Source organism: Ambystoma mexicanum, chromosome 12 (genome assembly GCF_040938575.1).
Source record: "Ambystoma mexicanum isolate Mex_15411 chromosome 12, UKY_AmexF1_1, whole genome shotgun sequence".
Lineage (NCBI taxonomy): Eukaryota > Metazoa > Chordata > Amphibia > Caudata > Ambystomatidae > Ambystoma > Ambystoma mexicanum.
In genome coordinates this window covers 1,094,447,492-1,094,461,041 of record NC_090936.1, presented here as the reverse complement: position 1 = coordinate 1,094,461,041, position 13,550 = coordinate 1,094,447,492, and the positions used below count along the sequence as shown (strand labels likewise).

Genomic DNA, 13,550 nt, shown 5'->3' with positions numbered 1-13,550 from the left:
AGAATCTAGCCTGATGGACAGATTTTAGGAGGCCACCAGAGCTATAGTGAACAGGGAACTCTGAGATTAGCCAGAACCCAATCAAGGTAGCAATGGAGATCAGTCAAGGGACCTCAGGAGAGCGAGTAGGGTCAAGGGCCCTCAAATTCACACAGTATGGATTGCACCCAGACACTTCCTGACACCATAGAGCTGCCCAACTATTCCCCGAGCAAACACTGGGGCGAGACTGGATTATTGTAACGCCCTATTTGCAGGAACCTCCAAACAGAACTTATCAAAATTACAGACAATCCATAATAATGCCCTACGTGCCGCATTCAATATCTCGAAAAGAGACCACAGCTCTGCTGTGAGGAAAAAAGTGCACTGGCTCCCAATTCGTGAAAGGATCATCTTTAAAATCCTATCAATCACACGCAAATGTCTAACACCATGCCTCAATACCTGTCGCAAAAGATCACGAAATCCAAATCCAACAGAGGAGTCAGAACCCCTGCTCACTGTCTTACCCTACCAAGAGTAAAAAGAGCCAGAGGAGGAGGCTCTAGCTTCGTGACTGTGGCAACGATCAACTGGAACGCCCTCCCACCTGCACTATGAGCAGAAACCTTTTACTGGCCGTTCTGCAAAGCCCTAAAAACTTGGCTATTCGCCTAAGACACACTCTGTCTAGCAGAACCTGGTCCAAGTTTTGAATTTAGGCCATCTAAGTACCCCTGGCAGTAGGGAGGAAGGTGATCCTTAGTCCTGGTAATACTTTGTCATACGTTTGTGTGCTCTAATGCTTGCATGTAAGTGGTTCTGTAAAAGCGCCCTAATGACCCCGGGCTGAGGCGCTTTACAAATGAAATAATTAAATGAATAAATCTGTATTCAAACAACTCGAACTGCCCCATCCTGGCCCTGAACTGCTGTGACCTGCACTTGTTGTGCGTGGTACGTGCCCAGAAGTTGTTTTATACAGCGTGTCACAAAGAACGTTGTCCACGAGAAACAAAGCACAAAACTCAACACAGCCTCCTGCCATGAACTGCACTCACCTCCCTTTTGCCACAAGTCATAGTGCAAGCAGTAATAAATTGGTGGTGGTGGGGGGCGTGGCTTGGACGGCCATGTAAGAGGTCGCACTCTGGAGGAGCTCCGCTGATCCTGTTTTGATCCTGATGGAGGGGTACGTCCACGGGGGCCGGCCGACGTTGGAAATCGATGTCCAGGTGTGTGAATGCCACCACTACACCCGGTGAAAGTTTGGGACGTCCAGAAGGCTTAGAAACCGAAATAAATGTGATTGACTGGGACGAGCCCTGAGCAGGCGGACAAGACAAAATGGCGGCGACACGTTGCGAACACCGAGGATCATGAAGTCAGTGTCGCGATCACGAGTGCTGGACCTTTGCGTCCCTTTGCTTGGAGACTAAAACATATGAGCGCCGCCTAGGACGCACGGTGGCCCAGTGAGCGGGAGAGCCGAACGGATGTGGCTGTAACGACAGGACCGTGGGCCTGGTGGTCGGGGTGCTCCGGGCGTGTTGGATGCCCCATGGTGTGGTGGGTCAGGCTTTGGACATTGGGTGGCGTGACTCCCCCTCGGTGCCTGGCGGGACGGGCCCCCGCCCGACTCATACAACAGTATGACCACGAGAGGTGTGAAACCCAAGGCCAAACAGCCCACGATGGAGGCTTACGCCAAGTCCCCCCCCAGGGGCGGAAGGAGGCAAGATCAAAGAGACCCCCGTGACGACCGCGGAGTCACCTGGCACGATACAGGAGGTGCTGGCGGCGATCGCGGACTTAAAAGTGTCATGGGAGACCAAGCTGGGCCTCGCCATGAAAGAGCTACAGGAAGGCTTAAACCTCAAGATCGGTGCCGTCCAGGAGGAGGTGAATCTTCTTAGGCTGGATGTGAGGGCGGTCTCGGAACGCGCGGGGACCATCGAGAAGGAGACGGCCACGAACACGGCAGATTGCGCTGCTCATAAAAAGGAGCTACACGCCCTTGTGCAACGGGTGGGCAACCTGGAGGACAGAGCGGAGCAGGCGGAGGGACGTGCCAGACGCAACAATATTCGTATCGTGGGCCTACCTGAAGGAACTGAAGGGCCAGACCCCACGGAATTTGTGGAATCCATGTTTTTGCAGGAGATTACCGGCGGGGTACTGACCCAGGGGTTTGCAGTTGAGAGAGCTCATAGGGCCCTAACCAGGAGGCCGCCTCCCGGGCCCCCCCCCGCGGCCGGTGATCGCGAAAATTCTGAACTACCGTGATCGCGAAAAGATTCTTGAATTCTTTCGAAAAGGGAGAACGATTGACAGAGGATCGGCCAAGATCACGGCCTACCCTGACTAAACGCTACAAGTACAGCGGAGTCGGATGCACTTCGGAGCGGTGAAAAGGAGACTTCGTGAAGCTGGCCATCGCTACATGCTACTCTACCCGGCCAAATTGAAAGTTTTCTACAGAAGCAGATCCCTGTTTTTCGAAACACCAACTGAAGCGATGGACTGGCTAGATGCGCTGGGCAGTCCTCAAGAATCGGGCATCCAGGCAGAGACTACGGAAGATAAGTAGCTTATGGCTGGGCCGCCTGGGGCAATGGGGCCGAGACATTGGGACTTGAATATAGTCATTTGTACGGTATGTGATGCGTATGATGTGGTACTGACTGGCTGGCCCATTGGGCGTGCCTACCCGTGGTCACTTGATTGGGAGCTCCAAGAGGCTTCCTTTGTCCCCAATAGTAATATATCTAGTTAGTTAGGTCGCTGTTAGATCGGCGACGCCCCGCAGGGTCCTATTCCTTGTATACAGGATAAGACCAGACGCGGGTGGGCCTGAGATCCAGGGATGGAGCTGGGCTTTTGTTGGGATGGGAGGGGTTGTTTGCTGTGGTGTGTAGTTGGGAAACAGGGAGGGGGGATGGGGATCAAGGGCGGAAGAGCCGGCGGAGTGTTAGTCCCAGGGGGTATTGTGGGGAGGGCGGGGCTGAATACAGATCAAACCGATGGCATCGGATAGTCTTTGCATAGTTACCTGGAATGTCCGAGGCCTCAATAGTTACCTCAAGCGAAACAAAGTCATGCTATACCTGAAGAGGATGCGGATAGACATATCCCTGCTACAAGAGACCCACCTCACCAGGGAGAAATTGGAGGTGGTTATGAGGAAGTGGAAGGGCAAGGTAGTGGGTGCCACGTACTCGGCGTATGCTAGAGGGGTCATCACCTGGGTGGCGCCGCATGTGCCGTTCCGGGTGCTCGACTCGATAGTGGACCCGGAGGGTAGAATGGTGGCGATAACAGGACTCCTGGAGAACAGGGAAGTACACATCCTCAACCTGTATGCCCCCAATCATGATACTGCAGCCTACTTTAGATCCCTCTATGGCAAACTTGGCCCCTTGGTAGGGGGCGCGATGGTGTGGGGTGGGGACTTCAATTGTGTCTTAGATCCCAAAATCGACCGGTCCGCTGACACCAAAGGGAAAATGTCGCCGGCGGCCAAGGCGCTCGGGACATTGCTAGGAGACTTGGGACTGGTGGATGTGTGGAGGAGACTCCACCCCACGGAGAGGCAGTATTCGCATTATGCAGCGCCATACGATTCATATACGAGATTGGATTAAGTGTTTGGAACTGCCGAGATAGCGGGCGAAATAGTGGATGCGGAATACAAAGCTCGAGTATTGTCGGACCATTCGCCCCTGGTGGTAGAGTGGCGACACCAACCCCCTAGGCCTCGGGTCCCCACATGGAGACTCCGGTCGGAGGCACTGCAGGATGAGGGATTCCGGGAGGACCTGAGGGTTGCCATCGGGGAATATTTTGAGATAAACACGGGTAGTGTGCGTTCTACGGGAACTCTGTGGGAGGCCTTTAAGGTAGTGGTGCGCGGAGTGGCCATCTCTAAATCCAAGGGACTTCAAGGGGGTATCGAGAGGGAGCTTCAGGACACCGAAAGGGAACTGGAGAGCCTGGCTCGTCTTGAGAATGCCACTCAGGTAGACAAGACTAGGATGAGAGACCTTCAGGTGGCGTGCAGCGCTCTTTGGGACCGACTATGTAGACTGAACCATAGGAAATACACCGAGCGGCTGCACGCGGGGGGCGACAAGCCAGGCAGACTGTTGGCCTGGCTGTACAAGAGTGAGTCCCCCCGAGTGGTTATTCATGAGATCCGTGGTGAGGACGGTGGTCTTCGCAACACTCAGGATGAGGTGAACGAGGAATTCCTCAGGTTCTACAAACGTTTGTATGAGGACACTGGGGAGGACAGGAGCCAGGACATCCTGAACACACTGGAAGACATTGGTCTGCCCACCCTAGACGACCTGGAGCGGGAGGAACTGGACGCCCCTATCACTTCTGATGAGCTGGAGGTGGTGATCCGGGGCCTCCCCACGTGTAAGGCACCTGGGGCGGATGGCCTGCCTGGTGAGTTTTACAAGGTGTACGTGCAGGAGCTGCTGCAGCCACTGCTGGCCTTGTTTAACGAGGCATACGAACAGGGAGAACTCCCGTTGTCCCTCCGTGAGGCCATGATTGTCCCATTACTGAAACCAGGCAAGCCGGCTGTTGAGTATGGATCTTATAGACCTCTGTCCTTGCTAAACCAGGACAGCAAAATACTCACGGCGGTGCTGGCCAACAGGTTGAGGAAGGTGATTGGCAAGCTGATCCACCCGGATCAAACGGGATATGTCCCAGGCAGGAATATCAGTGATAACCATAGGAGGCTGCACCATGTTATCGACCATACTAAGGATGACACGGGCGAGATGGCGGTAGTGTCGCTGGATGCGGTCAAGGCCTTTGATTCAGTGAGATGGCCTTGGCTGAAAGCGGCCTGCAGGGATACGGCGTGGGCGCTGGTTATATCAGATGGGTCCAGTTGTTATATAGCAGCCCGGTGGCTAGGGTCAAGACTGGGGCCACAGTCTCGGATGCCTGGCAGCTTAGCAGGGGGACCAGGCAGGGATGCCCTTGGTCACCCATGTTATATATACTTGCGCTGGAACCGCTGGCGATATGCCTGCGGCAACAATACGGAGAGGTGGGCATTAACACTGCCAGCGGCAGCCACTTAACATCTCTCTATGCGGACGATATGCTGTTGTACCTCCGCTACCCGGAGGAGAACCTGCAGTACGTACTAGAAGTACTGGATCATTACGCTGTCCTCTCGGGCATATCAGTGAACCCCAGGAAGTCTAGCCTGTTCCCTTTGGGCGGGTACAGGGACGTCCCGTTGGAGAGGCTGCCTGTGTTGCCAATACCATGGCGGACCGACACGTTTAGGTACCTGGGGGTAAATATTTACCACCGGACTGAGGCGGTACACAAGCATAACACAGAGAGAGCCATAGAGGGGGTCAAGAACAGCATGACATTCTGGTCCACATTGCCCCTGTCCATGATGGGGAGGGCGGCTTTGCTGAAAATGGTGGTCCTTCCAAGACTCCTGCATTTCTTCGTGAACGTCCCGTATTTGATCCCTAAGAGCCTATTTGTACGACTTCATAGTATGTGTAGGGGCTTCGTGTGGGGTAACTCCAGGAATAGGGTGGCCCTGTGGAAGCTCCAGAACCCGTACGAGAAGGGGGGTATAGGCTTGCCCAACTTCGAACTATATTATCTGGCAGGACAACTGTTGTATGTGGCCAGGTGGTTGTCTGATGAAGATTCGGCGGAATCTAGGTTGCTGCGTGAGGATGCGGCCCCATACTTCCTGAGAGAGGTGGTGTGGCTACAAAGGAATAAACTGACGGGAAGAGGGTGGCTGTTGAGGTTGGGATGGGAGGTCTGGCACAGAACATGGAAATTGATGGGGGAGTCAGAACCACTGTCTTGGCAGGTCCCGCTGGTGGCCCTGTGCGGAAACGACACCCAACTGTTTCACTCTGTCCGTAGGCACTGGGAGCCGGTGGGCCTGGCCACGCTTGGGGACATATGGAGAGAGGGGGAGGCGCTGGACTTTCAAAAGTTGCAGGATGAGACGGGGGTGCACAGAGGCCAGTACATCACCCATGCCAGGCTAGTAAAACGAGTAAGAAAGAGATGGCCGGAGACGGCACTGGCAGATGATCCTGATGCCACCCTTGAAACTATGTATGATGTCTCAGAGGGTGGGCATGAAATATCACGGATATACGAACTCCTCAGAACGAAGGCTGGGAAAGAGTTGCCCCAACTGAGGCATGAATGGGAGGAGGAGATGGGTGAACTCATGACGGAGGGTCAGTGGAAGAGGGTTCTGGGATATCATAAAAAGGTGTCCCGAAATGCACGGCTCCAACAACTCCAGTTCTACATTACTCACAGGGCCTACCTGACTCCCCAGAAGATCGCACGGTTCGGAGGCTCGATCACTCAAAAATGCCCCAGGTGTGGGGAGGTGGAAGCTGGGTTGCTACATATATTTTGGGCCTGCCCGGAAGTGTATAGATTTTGGGAGGAGGTCAGGATGAAGCTCGCAAGTGGGGGAGTGGTGTTGGACGTGGGATCTGCCTGGTCATGTATGCTTGGGATCTTCCCCAGGCCCAGACACTTTAGGCACCTGAGCAAGCTGAGGGGCCTGGCATATGTTCTGGCCAAACGCAGGAATGCCATGAACTGGAAATCGGCTAGCAGGCCGAGAGTGGAACTATGGTGGGCGGACCTTATGAGGTGGGCAGAGGCTGAATCCGTGGTTTGGTTTGAAGCAGTCACTAGAGGAAGCGAGGAGGCTGGCCTGGCGACAATTGGTGGCCTCTATGACCAACCCACAACAGGGCTTGGACGAATCTGAGAATTCTGAAGATGTGCCTACGGACAATGTTTCTCCTGACGGTGCCCCGACTGAGGATATAAGGGAGCCGGCTCTGGCTTGATGGGGGGTGGGGGGAGTTTTTTCTTTTTCCTTTCTCGTATTTTCTTTTGTGGTTTCTGTAAATAATTAACAGTTGTATTGTGTTGTGCGTTTGTTTTTCTAAAATATAAAATCAATAAAATATTTAAAAAAAAAAAATTGGTGGTGGTGATTAAAAATCATTGGTGGAAGGAGGTTATGAGCACTCAGACGCGGGTCTCAATCATGGACATACAGAAGTTCTTCAACTAAGGCTATGGTACTTTGAAACTTCATCCTGCAGGATTCTGCCTTTGGATGTTGCCCGCAACCTGGAAATTCTGAGGTTTTCCATTATTTTTGGGCAACTGTCTACTGACAATCAAATGTCACATCCAACTTATTTCAGAAATTTGAATTCAAGCTACCAGATGGTAATGAATTATCATTCTAAAGGCAGGCCACATTTTTACAAGGGCATCAAGGAGCGTAGGCCACTTAACTGGTCGTCAAACAAAATATTGTCTCATCAAGTCACTGCTTGTGATTGAACAGGTGAATTATAAATGCATTATAAATAAACCAAGCATAAGTTATGCAGGTAAAAAATAATTGCATGCATGCACAGTGAAAAGTAACATTCGCATTCATAGACTATTTTACCCAATGCATTTCCTACAACTGCCAATCACGCACAAAATCAACCAATCTTAAATCAAAGTAAATATCATAACGGAACACCAAAAAGTTGCCTTTTTTGTCTCTGCCTTACCAGTGGCGGGGTCACCCAGGGTCGTAATACTACTGTTTCCGACACAGAGTCCATTCTGGCACACTAACTTGGCCTTAAAAAATAAGCAAAACCATTACAATCTGTCATCGGTTAAAATTGGACAACACAATAGTCACATCACCAAGCTAGTTTTATGAAATATGCATCGCATGAGACAGAAAGCTAAGACAGACAGAGGTTGAAGGTTTATATCATACGAAGCTGCAGAGAAACTCTTGACATAGAAGAGGGGCGAACTACTCACAGCATCCATGGCATTGTAAGCATGTGCCACTAATGACACTGCGGAACGTGCAGTCTTGCCAATTAAGACCATAACATCTTGTATGATATGATATTTTATTTATAGTGCGCCTATACACAAGTGTTTCAAGGCGCGACAAGGCAGGGGAAGGGAACAAGGGGGAACAAGACAACGATCTTACTAGGCCCAGTGACATTGAGAACGCACAGTGCACGGGAGAGGGAAAGGGAAAAGTGCCAGGGGAAGGGGAGGAGGATCAAACATCAAGAAAAGAAGCATGGCCAGCAGATGGCAGTGCAGGGTTAAGTGCAGAAAAACAAGTGATAGATAAGTGCAGGTAGGGGGGTGTAAGGTTGCAGATACAGCCCCAAGTGCAGGGTTGCCAGGAGCGAGTGCAGGTGTGTAACTGGGGGGGTGGGTGGGGTCAGGGACCTGGCCAGTGGTTCAGAGGGTAGCCAGGTAATCAGTGCAGTGTCAGACTGGAGATCAGCAAGGTAGCGGAAGAGAGAAGGCAGAAGCAAAGAGGAAAGTCTTGAGCTGCTTCCGGAACTGGAGATGGTTCTGCTCAAGTTTCAGAGAGGCAGGGAGGATGTTCCAGAGGGAGGCCCCAGCCAAAGAGAGAGATCTGCCCCCAACTCGTTGCTTGGAAAAGCGACTGACCCTCAAGGAGTTGGTGGTGGAGGAGCAAAGTTCTCAAGTAGGAAGATACTTCAGAAAAGAAAGCTGGAGATATTTTGGTCCCAGTCCCCAGAAGGACTTGTGGGCAATGCAAAGGGTCTTGAACTTGATCCTTGCAACCACTGGGAGCCAATAGAGAGATTTCAGTGCTGGAGAGATACGATCCCTGGGCTTGAGGCCAAGGAAATGTCTTGCAGTCCTGTTCGGGATGAGTTGCAGAGGACAGAGTAGATGATCAAGGTTAGGCGTCCCCAACCACGTAGACCCAGGGGAGTAACAGAACAAGCAGCAAAAAGGAGTGGGGTCACGTGGGATAAGCCTCAAGAAGAATCAAGCGAGGTAAGTTACTCTGAGTGTAAGAGCCCAATGAGGGGATAGGCCAGGTCAAGGATGGTGTAAAATCAAGTTATCTTTATTATTCACATATTAAATTACATCATACATAGAGCTGAATCCATGGTAAAAACAGCATAAAAACACAATCAATGTTGAATATATACAAATAAAGTGCATAATTACCAAGTAAACACCCTGCAATACAGGATGGGAGCAAAGTGCACAAAAAAGAAACCCCCCGTCGGATGTATGACGGGAAAGAAAAGGACAGAAAATGTAAAAGGAAAAGGAATCAGGAAAAAGAAAAAGATCCCCTATGGGGTCCTATTATTGTCCCCAGTCGCCCTAGGTCGAAATGCTTGTCAGATCATTCTTAAATTCAATTTGAAACTGGGGACAATAATAGGACCCCATAGGGGATCTTTTTCTTCTTCCCAATTCCTTTTCCCCTTTAACTTTTACATTTTCTGTCCTGTACTTTCCCGTCATACATCTAACGGAGGGTTTCTTTTTTGTGCACTTTGCTTTGTTGGTCGAAAACACATGTCGGCACCTATGGTGATCAATTCAATAATTAATAAACCACAATGGTATTATCAAAAATAAGAGTGAGAGTTACTAACTGAATCATGTCCGAGGAGTATTTGACATCTGAGCAAGAGTGGCGAGGTGGAGAAGGTTGTCATCCTTGAAAGACTTCCGGGGAAAGGTTCAAATTAGAGGTACTCCCTGCGGAGGTGTAAAAGGATCCCGAGGAAGGGAAGAGGATGTAGGAGGAGAGGGCAAGGTAGCCGAGGGGGAGGAAGAGGGTGCCAGAGTAGTGGCAAGAAAGCCGAAGGGAGAAATAAATACCCCTTCGCTTCCATACTGCCTACAGGGACCAGTCACGCGTAACACAGAAGTGGAAACCTGGCATCTGCCTGTAAGTCCTGCTCTACGCGAGATAGTGTGAGATAGTTGTGAGATAGTTTGTTTCACGAGGACCGTCGCCTAGCTGAAGGTGTGATTCATGTGATCCACGCTTGCGGTCAGAGTATTCCTTCATTTCGTTTTTTGCCTGTCCGTCCATCTTCCAAATTGGACCATCACCCTCGATCGACTCCACATCATGCGGATCGTGGGGCATTCTTGTGCGCACTGAGCAACCAAACGTTTGCTCTGCGGGCATGCCCTTGTTGGGTCATGTGGCGTTTTGCGATAGCCACGCAGGAGCTGGTACAGAGTCTGTTCTATGGGCCTGTGCGTCATGTTAGATATCCTTACGGCCCTTTTGATGATGGCCATAAAAAGTTTTACTGTCCCATTCGTCTGAAGCCACATTGGGGTGACCTTCCTGTGGTGGTAGCCCACGTTCAGTACAAAATCTCGCAAGACGTGATTTGTGAATGGAGGGACATTATCCGACTTTACCACTTTCTGGATTCCACAGGATGAGAACATTTGGTCTAGCGCTGCCATCACGGCTGTGGCTGGTGTTGACTGTAGGATCTCAATCTCAGGGTACAGAACTCATTTAGGACCATGAGAATGTAGTCGCTGGATCTAAGTGGGCCTAAGAAGTCAATGGCTACCTTTTCCCAGATTCAGTGTAACACTCACCAGGTATCCAGGGGTACGTCACTCAGCCTGTTCTGACCTCTTACGACCTCGAACCCTTCCCTGGAGGCTATTCGACTGGAGACTGGACCTGAAACACAGGATTGGTAGAGTTTAACTCCCTATTGTCTCTGTGTCCTTGAACCCCTTCTTCCCCGGGGTCCAACCCTTCCCTTTGATCCACAGCTCACCTTGTTTTCTTGGATAGTGTGCTCTCTGTCCTGCTTTCAGCGCAGGGCCGCGTTGATTGATGCGGGCTCGTTGCTGCCTAGTTACTTCACTGGCAAGAGTCCGACAGGTAAGTATAATGAGTGTTTTGAACAGTTCTCTAACTTCGTCCCTTTCCTTCCTTAGATGATGGCCGGCGTCCGGGGATGGCAGCATGCGGCTGAGATGAGTAGCGCTGAAGGTGAGTGAGAGCGCGATGCGAGATGCACCCCTTTCGTATTTGTATTGAACAGAGTTCTTTTCCTGTGTCTTTTAGGAGCCGCGACGTTTTTCATTGTGGATGCCGGTTATGAAGAAGAAATGTGGCGAGTAAGCGCGATATGCGACGCCTCTAGATGTTTCCACGCTAACCTGGAGTGTCTTTTCCCTCTTGCAGATGGATGAGAAGTCCCTGAGACAGAGTTCCCCCAGAGAGGCTGGGATTCAGGTAAGTGTTTGAAGCTCGTACAGTATTTAAAAATAAGCGAAGATTTGCAGAATGCTTACTAATGTCTTTTTTCTGTTGTTTTCCCTTTCCCTTAGGAAGCGGCATGCCGGGATGGGAATGACACCACCGAAGATGCCCGCAGAACAGAAGGAGCGATGAATGATGGCATAAGCGCTGCAAGGTAAGGCTGTTCCTAACGGTGTTCTTGTAGGAGCTGAGCGCAGAAGAAAGATGTAGGACTACTGGAGACCGATCCGCACACGGCGAGTGTCACGCTGCAGAAAACACAAAGCATGTTTCTCAGCCTGGGTGTGGCTTAAATAGTCTCTGGGACTCCCGGGTGTGTCTGGACTGAACCACACACAAAAGACTAGACTGACATGCAGTTCTGGGAACTGAAATATGTGGGGGGATCCATCTTGTCCCCATCAATGCACTACAAGTCCAATCCCCAATGTTATCCTATGGAAGTGATTGAGTCTGGTGCCACAAGCACCAAGTCTAACTCCAAGTGGGTCTTTGGAGGGATGGAGAGGCCCTTGAGGGCCATGTAGGTGATTGTGGCCTGGCTCCAGCCTGACATCTTGGAGGGCTGGGGACATGAGAGGCAGGAATCATGACATTCAGTCAGGGAGTGGTGTCATCTGAATGGGCTATTGGGAAGAGTGTGGCTGTAAGCAGAGGCCTATATGGCACGCACAGAGTGCTCTCAAAAGTACCGAAACCCGGGACCAGGGGTCCTTTAAGACGATGTAGCAATACTTAGAGACGGATCGGGATGCAGAACGTACTCGTACATCATTAATCAAACTGAATCACGAAGTTGGCAAAACTTTGTACGGTTTCATTTGAAATCATCTAAAACGGGAGTACAACGGACATCCTCTGACGTCGCACAAGCAATCTCAACGTGTTACATGAAAAAACTTTATACACAAAATGTGTCATCACGGTCGTCATACAACGTGGCAAACTAAGAAAACCTACTTGGGGATGTGACAGGCTTACAGATAACATGTAGGTATACGTTCCATACTGACAGGGGTTGTGATTGGGTCTCCAATATCAGGTGGACAACTAAGCCCTCCTCTAGTGCAAGTCATCTTCATCGTCATAAAATACATGACGATTCATTGGTTAGACAAACTATAAGGCTCTCTTTATACGTGGCCCTCTACAATTGGTTGGCACGCTTGTAACCTTATGGAATATTCCACTTGCTAGCAGCACGCAAGCTAGTTAACCCCAGGTGATGGGAGGTTCGGCCTGGTCATGCCTCCCTACCCAATTAGCCCGACATCTATCATCACTCCTGCGGTCTGTCATTCAATTAAGGCTTTGAACTTGGCCTTTCAGAGGCTCTCTGTGCTGGATAATTAAAAGGATTGTGGCATGGTCTTATCTTCTGGTTTCGGTGTAGCTCGACCCAAAGTCTATTTTCATCTGACCATGTGAATGGAGACCACATTTTCAAGCTTTTTGCTGCATAAAATACTATTAAATTATGAACTTGTGGCACCTTCAGTGTTTTTCAAGTCTGTTTCTTTCTCACGTTCATGTAGCTTCTTTGACAGACAACCAGGCTCACGGTGGCCTCGACTCTTGGTGCTGGGGTAGCCAACCTTTCTTGAATTCTCCTTCGCCGTCAGCTATTTTCCAACTGTGCCACACTCGAGCCCTTTCCATTCACAGGGTTTAAAGGGATGGTCTAGTAAAAATTTTTATTTAAAAAATAGATAGGCCACATAAAAAAAAAATACTAGCATCCTCTGTTTTAAAAACTTCCTATGTAAAATTTTGAGCTATTCAAGCTCAAAATTCGAAAAAGCAAGCACAGGGGCGCAGCCATTTTGTGAAATGGAGGCCCTCCTGTGCTGGCTTTTGCTTTTGCAGCACTAATGAAGGAAAAGCCAGCCAGCTGTAGTAAACAAAGTCTACCGCTGGGTGGCTTTCCCTTCATTAGTGCCGGGACTCGGAGGACGCGGACCGGAGACCAGAGCAGGAAAGCTGCAGCTGAATCTCAGTAAGTGCTATTTATTTTTTTTACAAAAAATAAGCACTAGCTTAGGAGCCCGGAAAACTTAGAAATAAAACCACAGCTTTAAAAACGTTGTATTTATGTTTGCGGTCGCTTTTGAAGCGTTATTGTGTTGGAAAACGCTGTGGTTTTTCTTTCCAAGTTTCTCAGGCTCCTCTGGCTCGTTGTTTACTACAGCTGGCTGGCTTTTCCTTCATTAGTGCTGCAAAAGCAAAAGCCAGCACAGGAGGGCCTCCATTTCAAAAAATGGCTGCGCCCCTGTGCTTGCTTTTTCGAATTTTGAGCTTGAATAGCTCAAAATTTTACATAGGAAGTTTTAAAACGGAGGATGCTAGTATTTATTTTTTTATGTGGCCTATCTATTTTTTAAATACAAAATTTTAC

The 13,550-nt window shown here is 50.0% G+C and overlaps 1 protein-coding gene across 7 annotated transcripts in view; it reads right to left on the bottom strand.

The window, feature by feature from the left end:
• TASOR2 (transcription activation suppressor family member 2) overlaps positions 1 to 13,550 on the bottom strand; it is a 1,665,218-nt gene that overhangs the window by 1,529,626 nt on the left and 122,042 nt on the right. For all 7 annotated transcript variants that reach the window (XM_069629643.1, XM_069629647.1, XM_069629648.1 and 4 more), the window contains exon 4: positions 7,599 to 7,671. In XM_069629643.1, the coding sequence (XP_069485744.1) occupies positions 7,599 to 7,671 (73 nt within the window). The remainder of the gene's footprint in view (positions 1 to 7,598; positions 7,672 to 13,550) is intronic.